The sequence below is a fragment of the Cynocephalus volans genome, chromosome 16 (genome assembly GCF_027409185.1).
Source record: "Cynocephalus volans isolate mCynVol1 chromosome 16, mCynVol1.pri, whole genome shotgun sequence".
Classification (NCBI taxonomy): Eukaryota; Metazoa; Chordata; class Mammalia; order Dermoptera; family Cynocephalidae; genus Cynocephalus; species Cynocephalus volans.
In genome coordinates, this window is record NC_084475.1 from 17,000,122 (window position 1) to 17,011,503 (window position 11,382).

At 57.0% G+C, this 11,382-nt stretch overlaps 1 protein-coding gene across 1 annotated transcript; it reads right to left on the bottom strand.

The window, feature by feature from the left end:
• Positions 1-264: 264 nt before the first annotated feature.
• On the bottom strand, positions 265-8,760 carry CYGB (cytoglobin). Its single transcript, XM_063081304.1, has 4 exons — positions 8,542-8,760; positions 3,400-3,631; positions 2,895-3,058; positions 265-405 (listed from the first exon to the last, which is right to left on the bottom strand). The coding sequence occupies exons 1-4, from the start codon at positions 8,682-8,684 to the stop codon at positions 372-374; spliced, it is 573 nt and encodes a 190-aa protein (XP_062937374.1). The 5' UTR covers positions 8,685-8,760; the 3' UTR covers positions 265-371.
• Positions 8,761-11,382: the final 2,622 nt, after the last annotated feature.

The following is an 11,382-nucleotide window of genomic DNA, read 5'->3' on the forward strand; positions in this document are numbered from 1 at the left end:
ATGCTGGTCGGGCAGATAGAAACGGGGCAGGCTTATTTCCAGAGTGATTCATACACCTGTCCCTGCTTCCTGCCAGACCTTCAGCTGGGTCTCTCTCTAACAGTGAGTAGAAAAGCTAACAAGAGTGGGCCCGGCTCTGCAAGGAAGGGTCCCCTGTCTGCCCGCCATGCTGGGGTCAGCATCCAGGCAGCCAGCGCCACCTCCCAGCAGCTCCGGGGGGACTGCGGCCACGGTGGAGGCTTCCTTCCAGGAAGACGAGTCAGGGTTCCTCCAGCTTCCTTGGCACCCAGAAATGGAGGGTCAAGGAGGGTCTTCAGAACTTGGCCTTCTGCTCAAAGTGCTGCCAGGGGGTGGGGGAGGAGGGAAGGGTCCTATGGCCCCGAAGAGGGCAGCGTGGCTGGAGGGCTGTGGACAAGATAGGAGATGGAGGTAATAGGTTACAAGGGGCAGCGACCAGGGACTTGGGGGCAGGGAGAGAGATCGGGGGATGGCAAGGCAGGGTACTTTCTGCTGAGAGACCCAGCAGAAAGCACCCATTAGACCCAAATTCCAGTCCCCCTTCTGCTGCGAACCTACTGTGTGACCTCAGGCATGTCTCTTGGCCTATTGGAGCCCCAGATCTTTTTCTCTAAAATGTGAATAATGTCTGCCTTGCCTACCTGCATGAGAATCAAGTGACATAAACTGTGTAAAAGTGTTTCACAAACTGCACAGCACCACAACGTAAGCTCTTCTGTTACTCCTGAAATGTGGTGCTTTCTGTCCGTCTGTCTTGTCCCTCCTCTGGCCACCCATCCCTATCGTCTGTACACACATCCCCACTGCACTGACCGCCACAGCTCCCCCAACCTCCCACTCCTCCACCCGCACAAAGACACACACACCCTGAAGCAGAGACAGTTCAATAAACAGTGGCGTCTGGCCCATCGCTGCTTCCGTGATAAGAGAAGTTGGACGGGGCCTGCTAGAGCTCTGCCCTGTAACTCCATCCCACCCTCTGAGCCCATTTGGACCCTGGCAGTAGGGTGGGTCTGCAGGCTAGGGCCATAGAGACACACCTTCTTGGGGGCCCACACCCGAGCCCCTGGGAGACCAGGGGTTGGGGTAGAGGGTGTACAGGAATGAGGGGACAATCCCACGATGCGACAGCTGGGGTGTAATGCCTGTGTGAGTGGCTCAGGCCCAGACGGGAGGCAGCTGGGCCCCAGGCAGTTCCCATTATAGCCCATCTCCATTCAGTCCATAAGGAGCAGAAAAGGGCGGATGAGGTTTCGGCAGCTTCTTAACACTTGGGGTTTGGCGAGATCTAAGTCCCTGAGGTCCAGCTGGGGCAAGAGAGGGGAGGGACGGGGCGTTGTGTTGGGGAACATTGCCCATGTGTTTCTGATTCACTGGGGTTTGTGCCCAGCCAGCTCTCTCTCTCCAGTCCCTCTAGGCCCCTGTAAAAAAGCCCTTTTCTCTAGGAGCAGGAAGTCTTTTCTCCTGGCTATAAACAAACTCATCTTTGGTGGCAGAGTCTGCCTGGGGAGTGGGGTGGGAGGGCAAGCCCCCCACTCCCCACTCTCCTTCCCTCCCACTGGCTCCTCCCTGGCCCTTCTGGGTGACAGCTGGAGCATGGGGTAACCCTGGCTCTCCAGGCTCTGCCAGAGCCCTCGTCTGGCAGGTAAAAATCTGCTTGCTTCCTGTCCACTCTGGGGTCTGGGCAGGCCAGGGCCCAGCTGTGCACATCTGGAGTTGTCCTTGCTGCAGCCAGCAGTTCCTGAGGACTCCGCTCTCCTGGGGTGGTGCTGACGCGGGGGAAGGGAGCAGGAGCAAGCTCAGGGCCAGTGTGGTCAGCAGCAGGAAGGGCAGCAGGCCTGCCCCCACCCTCCACCGCCCCCTGCCGCCCTCAAGGGACCTCCTGCACGGAGCGGGACCTAGAGACCTGTGAGCAGGAGGTCCGGCAGGCTTGGGGGCCAGCGCAGAGCCTGGGGAGGAGACGCTGCCTTTTCCATGGGAAACTGCTGGGAATGTTTCTCTACAACACGTGTCCTGAGCCGCTGGCTGACCCCTGGTTCCCATTCCCGCCTCCGCTCCTCTCTCTCCTTCCTACTCCAGCCCTGCCTCCGCCCCTCCATTCAGCTCCCAAAGTCAGCCACCCCTTGGGGGCCCAGGGAGGCCAGAATGTTCCCAGCCTCCACGTCTGAGGGCTAGCCCTCCCTGCGTGCTCTGAGCCAACTGCAGTCACTGAGGCTGGCCACCCTCCTTGAGTCAAGCCGTCTCCTGGGCCCAAAACTGGGAGCCTGGCCGCCGGGTCAGCCTACAAGTAAACATCCCTCCACTAGCATGCGTGTGAATGACACCCACGTAGGTCCCGTGTGGACTGGGCATGTGTGTGCATTGTGCACGTCCTTGTGATCCTCCTGGCTCCAGCCTTGGTTGAGGCAAAGGGTGGATGGAAGCACTGGTCAGCAGTAAATGAAAAAACAGCCCCATGTGATCAGTATCGGGGAGGAAGTGGCCGGAGCTGGCCTGGGCTGCCTCTGACTTTGATGAGCCAACCTTCCCAACCTTCCCAACCTTCCGCCGGGACCCTTTGGTGCCTCTGTCCAGGTAGCTGTGGCCTTGGGTGCTCTGAGTGCCCCTTGCTCTGGGGAAGGGGGGTGTTCTGCCCAAGGAGGATTTGCTCAGGGCTCACAGCCCTGGGCAGGAGTAGGCCCGAAGTCAGAGGGGAGCCTTCTCGAAGGCTGGTTCCTATTGCGCCTGTTTTTAAATGTCAGACCCCAAAGTTGGCCTGCCCAAAGTGTTCCTACCCCAGCTGTCATTCCCCAGGCCCCAGGAGAGATGGGAGACCTAGGGGACAGGAGAGGACATGGCAGAGATGCTGCCCGGCCCACCCTCACCCGCCTCCTCACGTGGTGGCGTTGGGGACCTGCTGTACCCAGCCCACTTCCTTGTAGGCAGCAGTCACATGGCTGTAGATGAGGGCTCGCACTTTGGCCCAGGCTCTCTGCGTCTCAGGTGGGAAGTCATTGGCAAATTCTTCGGCGATCACTTCCAGAATGACCCCAGAAAGGATCTGGGAACAAAGAGAGGAAGGGGGAGTGATCGCCTGGGTGCCGCCTCCCGTTGCCCCCCAGTCCCCTTCTGTCCCACATTTGGCCAAGGAGATTGTTCATAACACAACAGCCTGGCAGCTTTGGGAACTTGACGTTCTCAAGACAAGGGCTGCCCTGGACCCAGCCCCTCTCTGTCAGCCACTCCAGGGGAAGAGGCTGGGCCAGCCCACCAGTCACCTCTGCTGCCCCAGGGAGCCCTCCCAGAGCCTGCAAGCTGTAGGTGGCTGTGTCGCATGGACCCTGGGGAGCTCTGGAGCAGAGTGGGGGTGCTGAGGGGGAAAGCACCCTTGTAGCAGCATACCTTGAAGTACACGGGCTCCACCTTGTGCTTGAGGGCGTGGGCTTTGCCCACGAGGGCAAGCACCGATGACACCTTGTCGGGGTCATGCAGGTTCTCCACGACAGTGTTGAGGGCCCCCATGACCCGGCAGGCATGCTTCCGCAGCTGGGGGCTCCGCTCCATTTCCAGGGGCTCCTCCATGTGCTTGAACTGGCTGAAGTACTGCTTGGCTGAAGGGAAGTTCACAAAGAACCTGGAAGGCGGGAGGGAGTGGACACTGAAGCAGGGGCCACCTAGGGCCCCATCCTGAAGTGGCTGGGATGGTGGGAGAGGGCAGGGTCTGGAGAAGCAGGAGCCACCCCACCCCAGTAATTGTTTTCACCACCGTAGGTTGCTGTCCCTCAAACACAGACCCTCTGGCCAAGCTGGCTCATGTGCAGCCCCTACCCAGGCCTCGCCATGTCTATTGGCCAGACTTGCTCAAGCCGGCAGCTTCCGCTCCCAGACCTCTGCCTTCCTGGCTTCTTGCCTCCTTTCCAAATCCAACACCCCTCAAGGCCCGTTCTGGTCACAGCTGAGAGGGCACAAGCTCACATTCTGGAATCGCAGGGCAGTGTGACTTTGGGCAAGTTATTCAACTTTTCTGAGCCTCAGTTTCCTCATCCATAAAATGGGCATCACTGTTCCTATCTCACAGGTTGTAGTGAGTATGAAATGAGAAACTGTGTGCTGTCAGCGCAGTGTATACACACACACACAGGGCTCAGAAAATGCCAGCCATTATTGTGATAAAGTTAGAGCTCTCCTTGTAACAAAGTGAGGCCTGAGTGACTTAACTAAGGTCACTGAGCCAGTGAAGAGAAGGAATGAGACTCAGTCCTCCTTCTCCCGGCTCCGTCTCTTCCCTCCTCAGTACCTGCTTCCCTCCTCAGCTTGCAGTAAATATTGATCGGTTGATTTAATTAAAAATGGCGATTGATTTTATCTGCCTGGCGTGGTTCTGTAATTACTTCATGTCACTAAGTCTTACCTCCTCAACAAGCCTGTAAACTTCTTGGAGCAGACCCTGGGTCTTCCCAGCTCTAGCCCCTCCCCCCTCCAGATTATCTGGAATTGTCTAATGCCCTCAAAATACTGCTTTCGTCTGGTCACTCTCACGCTCAAAAACATTCAATGGCTTCCCATTGTCTAATAAAGTCAGACCTCCTTAACCAGGGAATTCCAGGTTACTTACAAACTGTCCTACACCAATTCTCCAGCTTCACGTCCACATTCTCCCCTATACTTGAGCCATCTCTGTCCCGGCCCAACAGCTTCACTTACCATTGGGTAAACACCCCTCAGGCGGGCCAGCCTTCCTTTCCATGCAGTGGGATGCCTTCCTCGCTCATTCTCCATGTCAGACTTGACTGTCTCTAAAGTGCCCAGGCTGGCCCTGGGCTACTGCTTTCCCCCCCAAGACCACTAGTGCCACTCAGTCTGTCACCCTGCCACCCTAGTCTCTTGGACCGGATCCCAAACCCATGGGCAAAGGCCGGGTCTCATACACCCTCTCACCCATCACCCTGACCCGGATCCCTGCAGTGTACAGAATGACAATGACATTTGCATCTCCTCTCCCAACCAGAGCTGGACGTCATGTGAGACATACGCATAAACTCAATCAGAATTTACATAACTTGATTGAGTTCTCAGAAAATGTACCATGAAGTGTCTTGGACCTGTTTCTCAGGTTGTTTCACACTTTTGGTGTGTTCCCCTTTGTGATCAGACAGCTGATAATTTGTCAAACCCTTCGACTGCGGGTCGAGTCTCAGAGGTGTCAGAACAGATGTGGAGAGAGCATCTAGTCAGGCCATCCCTTCTGGTGATGGAGCTGCTATCAGCAGGGGAGGTTCGGACAGTGACCAGGGCACATCCATGTGGAGACCCAGGAGGGCCTCCCTCAGAGGCAAAGTGTGACCCTGGGCAAACCACTTCACAACCCCCCTGCGTGCAGAAGGGTGCGAGGAGTCTACCATGTTCATTGATGCACAGACACACGGGTGGGAACAAATGGGCAATGGGTCTGAAAATACGCTGGATTTTTCTGGAGAAGCACTGCAATGAGGGACAAACATGAAAAACCCAATCTGGAGTTAAACGAGCATCTCAGATTTTGGGGGTTTTTACAATTGCAATAAAAATAATGACATATATTTGCCCGGTGTGTTACAACTTGAAAAGCAGCTATGTTATTGTATTTAATTGCCATAATTAAGAAGGTACGATATTCATCTTACTGATGAGGGGACATTTATTGAGCACTTACTGTATGGTCTCACTAATCTTTGCAATACCCTCCTGTTTTTATCCCCATTTTATGGATTAGGGACAGATGCCCGAGGTCACCCAGCAAAGTAAATGGCAGCACCAGGAAGGGGCCCAGGGAGTCCCTGCTTTGACAGCTTCCCCCATACTGCCTAGAGAGACTGATGTGCCAGGGGACAGTGGCCTGAGACCCGGGTGAGTCTCCTGCCTCAACACCTAGCACCAGATTATGGCTCTGAGAAATGACAGTCCCAGGGACCCCCGGCCTAGAGCCCTGCTTCTGGGTCCGGGGATTCTAGGGGCCATGTGCTCTGCTCCTTCATCCCGGCTTCTCTCCTCTGCCCCTCTGTGTTTCCTCCTGACCTTCTCAGTCTCAGCCTATGCTGCCAGGGAGAAGCCTCGGCAGCCAGCCTTGGGGAGTTTCTCAGCTTCCAGAGGCATCTGGGCTTCCAAGAGAGCCTGAAATAGGCTTGTCTGAGTGAGGAGGAAGGTGTCAGAGTTACAACCAGGAGGGAGGGTGGGCGTTCCCTCTTGGTCTCCACCCTGGCGGGGAGTGGAAGTGTGGGGTCCACCTCAGACCCCCACAAGACTGCTAACGTCTCACGGGCTGATAAGGGCTGAGGGCACTGGCCTGGTCCAGTGGGGAGGGAGGCGGTGGCAGTGAGGGGTCAGAGGGTCAGTGTCGCAGGCTCTGACTGGGCCTTGTCCCTGGGATGTGTGTTGTGGGTGGAAAGATGGGGCATTGTGACAAGACTGATGGGCACAGGATATGGAGAGAGGCCTTTGTGAGCCTGAGAAGCTAATGGGTCTTGCTCTTACCCCCTTTCTACCCCTTCCCCACCAGCCAGGCCCTGGGGCAGACAGCAGGAGGAGAAAGAAAAAGGAGAGAAAGGCCAGTGGGACTTGGGGCCAGCCGGGAGTGGCTGAGACAGTGCCAGGCCAGGTTGTGGGGGGGAGGGATGCTGGAGAGAGCGAGGCTGGAGGGGGAGTGTGGCAAGGGGTTATCAGCAAGCCAGATCCAATTGCTATCTCAAGCCTTCTCAGATTAATTGTGGGCCTTTTTCTGAATACAAAGCACAGCGGTAAATACCTCCCCCAGCCCAGGCCCAGCCTCCTCTAAGAGTCAGGAATGGGAAGCTAAAAGGGGGGTGTAGAGAGAAATAAAAGCTGGCCAGAGCTCAGACTATCCAGAGAGAGTAGCCCTGCCATTTAATTCCTTCCTCTGCACCCCCACCCCCCACGGAGGTTTGGTGGCACTCAGGAGATGGACTGTGGACATATACCCTACGTATTCTCACTGGTAAATGGTAGCGGTTGGTACAGAAAATCTCCAAGTTCCTGTGGACCCAGCCATTTCCTCTTGGTGACCTGTGTGTGCACCCGGATGCATCCCGAGCCCTGGTGGGCCTGTGCGTGAGATGCATGGCTGAGAGCGGCCCTCTGAGAATGCAGTCTGGCGCATCTGTGACTCCGCTACCCACTGTGTGCTTGTGTGGGTGCTCGCACGTGGGGATCTTCATCTCTGAGTGTCTGAGGCTTTAGGATCCCAATCCCCCTCTTAGCTTCCCGCCACCCCCAGCTGTGTTTCTGGGCCCAGGAGCTGCTGAAATAGCTGTCCTTTCCACAGGAATGCTCTTCTAACTCCTTAAAAGAGCTTCTTGCTCTTTTTCCTCCAAAACCTGTTTCTAAGTTGGAATCAGGGCATATCAATATGGAGCTGGGTAGGACCCAGGCTTGGGGGAGGCAGAAGGGAGAGAATAAGGGGGAGAAGAGGAGCCAGAGACCAGCAGGGACTAGGAGACAGGCATGCACTAAAGCGAGCTTTCACCCCATCCTCACATAACAAGACTGCCCTTCTCGGTCCTCGATTTACAGCTTCCCCTTGCCAAGGACAGGGGGTTGAGGGTGAATGTGGTCTGGGCTCTCTCCGCCTGCACCCCCAGGGACCAGCAAGTGTGGGAAGAGAGCATTGATTTGTAGCTGTAATCAGTTACTAGCTTGTGTGGCTTGGGGATGTCAACTTCATAAGAACGGTGTGTGTGCACTTATGTGTAGGTGTGTGAATAGCAGTGTCACTCTGTGTTTGTGGGTCCCTTAGGGGCATGTCGTGCCTGAATGACCCCTGAGCCCAAGACACTGCATTTCCTCCCTAGGTGGTGGGTTTCAGGACTGGGCCCTGTCTCCTGAAGCTTCTCTCCTCACACCCCCACGCCACCAAACTCAGCAGGGATTGTATCCTGGGGGACGGTTTGCTTCTATACTCACCTGTGCCTCACCTAGGAGCTCCCTGCTGGCCCATTCCCTTGGGGCAGGAAGGGGGCAGCTGGGAAAACTAGACCTTAGGAGTCTATTCCTCTATGCTCTGTTTTTCCAAGAAGACTTTGAATAAAGAAAGGGGCTGAGCTGGAGAAAGGGGTCTGCTCCTCTTTGTCCCCCTTCTTGGTTGAGCCTCAGTTTTTCCTTCTCTAAAATGGGGAGCCCCCACTGCCCTCTTTGAAAGGCTGGTAAAATGTGTGTGCCTAACAGCTTGGCTGGGTGGCTGGGGTCGCCAGTGAGGAAGGCACGCCGGCTGAGCGAGGATTCTGAGGCGGGGAGAGGAGGGGGATCGAGGCGCCCTCCTGTGTCTGGCTCCTAGTTCCTGGTAAGCCCCGCACCCCGAGCTAGGAAGGGCTCAGACAAGGTTTCACCCACCCCAAGACGCCCCACGCTGCCCGCGCCCCAACCAGCCCCAGTCCGGCTCCAACTGCAGCTGCGGAGGTGGCGCCGGAGCTCGGACCCGGGCCGAGCCCGCCTCTGCCGGAGCCGCTGCCGCCCTCCTTGCCCCGGGCCCAGCCGGGCCGGGGCGACACCTACCTGACCAGGATGGCCACCCCCACGTCCTCGCAGTTGGCATAGACCCGGGCCCACGTAGCCTGCACCGCCTTCCTCTCCGCCTCGGACAGCTCCTCGTTCCGCTCCCTGCGCTCAATCTCCATCTCGCCCGGCACTTTCTCCATAAGCAGCTCCAAGCCCAGCCCGCTTCGCTCGGCGGCGGCGGGGCGCGGGGAGCGGGGCGCCGGGAGCCGGGGCCGGCTGCGTGCGCGGCGGGCGGGCGAGGGGCAGAGCGCAGGAGGGCGGGAGCGCGAGTGTGTGCGCGCCGGGTGTGTGTGTGTGTGCGCGCGCGTGTGTGTGTGTGTGTGTGTGCAGGGTATATGTGCGGGGGGCGGGGGACCGCGAGCGGGGGGCGGGGATGTGGTCTGCGGGAAATACGTTTAAAAAAATAAATCCTCGCCAAACCCCCCACCCCGCGTCGGGGAGCCAATTCCGGCAAGGTGAAGGCTGGGCGGGGCGGGGGCGACGCGACGGCCGCCCGCCCACCCGCCAGGCCACGGCGGAGTTGGACCGCGGGGCGGGGCTGGGGTAGGTGTGGTCGCTGTGCCGGGGGGTCTCGGGGGAAGGGGCGGTGACGCGGCGCTGCGCAGCGCCGGCCACTCGGGAGTGCGCCCCGGCGGGCGCGGGTCTGGGGGCCGTGTGTGCCACTCCCGCTGCGTGCGGTGTCGGCGCGTGTGCGTGTGTGCACCCTGCACGCGGAGGGGACCTGACTCAAAGCCAAACACGCCCAGGCATTCGCGGCCGCCCGCCGCCCGAGGGGGCGAACGGGAGCCCCTCTCCCGGCCACCGCGGACCAAGCTGGGTTCCCGCTGCCTCCGGCCTGTCCTCAGCCAACCTCTGGGGACCCCCAAGCTCTGGGACGTTTAGGACCGGCGTCGTCTCCCTGCTCGCCTACCGCTCCAGCTGTCCGAACTTGAGCACACTTCCAACATCGGGCGCCAGAGGCCTTCGACCCCTTTCTTCCAGCCAACGTCCCCTCCCTCTCGGTGCACGCACTCGACGGTGGCGGAAAGAAGCCCCTGGGTGGCTTATTAATGACACGGGCAGGCTAGAACCAGGCGCTGCCCTAAATTCTGGCCCTGTGGTGACGAAGAAAAGTCCGAAGAAGAGGCAGCTGGGGTTCAAGAAGTCTTGAGGAAGGTCCAGGCTGCTGGTGACATCTCAGCCACCACCAAGGTCCCGATTCTTTTTTTTTTTTTTTTTTAAAGATGACCGGTAAGGGGATCTTAACCCTTGGCTTGGTGTTATCAGCACCACGCTCACCCAGTGAGCTAACCGGCCATCCCTATATAGGATCCGAACCCGTGGCCTTGGTGTTATCAACACCACACTCTCCCAAGTGAGCCACGGGCCGGCCCTCAGCTCCCGATTCTTGGGGTGGGAAGACAAATTCTTCATCCTGGTGGATCCTGCTCAGGGAGGTGTGAGTGAGATTGCACCAGAGGTGGGGACAGTCTTGAGAGCCCCAGGGTACCGTCCTGCAAGCAGTTGCTCACCGCCAGGTCCCACTTCTGACTCCCGGTGGAAGCCTGAGGCCAGACAGGGCCTGTAGTGTCTAAAACAGATGTCGCAGTACATAGGGGGTGTGTCTGGTTCTCCCTGAGGCCCCCTGGTGACCTGCTCAAGACTGGGTGTCCAACTGCCCAAGCATTGCCAGGGGTTGGCTCTCCTCTTCAGTTTTGGTTCATGTATTTATTTATTTATTTATTTATTTTTTTTTTTTAAGATGACCGGTAAGGGGATCCTAACCCTTGACTTGGTGTGGTCAGCACCACGCTCACCCAGTGAGCGAACCAGCCATCCGTATATGGGACCCGAACCCGGGGCCTTGGTGTTATCAGCACCGCACTCTCCCGAGTGAGCCACGGGCCGGCCCTCATGTATTTATTTTTAAACTCCTATTTCAAGGTAGAGAGCAAGGGCAGCAGGAGGACTTCCCAGGCCAGCCCCAGCCTGGGCCCTTCCTGGAGCTTGAGGTGCCGGTGACTGACTGGCCCTTTGGGCAGTGCCTCTGACACGCCTCCACTTCAGTTGAGGGAAGGAAAATCTAATGCCTTTTGGGGGTCTTGGAGCGGGATAGAGGAGAGTGGGTGAGTTTGGGTTCTTACATCACTCTCAGACCCATGCCCAGCACCACCATGGCCAGCTCCATGCTCCAAACACACTAAACTCCCCTGACAGTTTCTAAAAGCTGGTGCTGTGGCCTCCTAAGGGGCTGCCCAAGAGGTTCCCCTGGGATGTGGAAAGAGAGTAGGAGCAATCTATTTATTCTCATCTCATCCTTTACAAATTTTATGTATGTCTTACGGTATAGAAATGTATTTTTATAATAGTCCAGTATATATTTATTTTGGTTTTTGGTGGCTGGTCAGTATGGAGATCGGAACACATGACCTTCGTGTTATAAGGCTGTGCTCTAACCAACTGAGCTAACCAGCCAGCCCACAGTATATAATTTATAAGTGGGTGCATGTATCTGTTTTGTAAGTGTGCACTTAAATTCTGCCTTTTACTGAAGAGAGTGTGTAACCAGTTTGGAGAGGATTGTCTAGAGGATAAAACTGGTCTCCCTTGTTTTTCTGGCTTCATCATGTAATATTATTCCTCTTCACCTGGTACCTCCACTGTGACATCACTGTTCCACTACCATTCAACTTCTAGTTACTCGAGGATGCCCAGCAGCCTGGCAGAGTCTCCTGAGAGCCCATCCTTCTCTGAGCACCTGCAAATTCAGATGCCCTTAACTCCCTCGAAACTTTCCCTGATGCTTGAAACTCCTAAAGTGCTCAGGAGGTGCCTTTAATAGCTCCTAAGTTACTCTGT

What these genes read in the sequence shown, in the direction of transcription:
- CYGB (XM_063081304.1), bottom strand. Translation starts at nt 8,684, where the DNA reads ATGGAGAAAGTGCCGGGCGAGATGGAGATTGAGCGCAGGGAGCGGAAC. An exon ending in TGGAGCCCGTGTACTTCAAG is followed by an intron (nt 3,059 to 3,399) that starts GTATGCTGCTAC and finishes CTTTGTTCCCAG; the next exon opens with ATCCTTTCTGGGGTCATTCT. An exon ending in CAGGTCCCCAACGCCACCAC is followed by an intron (nt 406 to 2,894) that starts GTGAGGAGGCGG and finishes TCTTGTCCACAG; the next exon opens with CCCTCCAGCCACGCTGCCCT.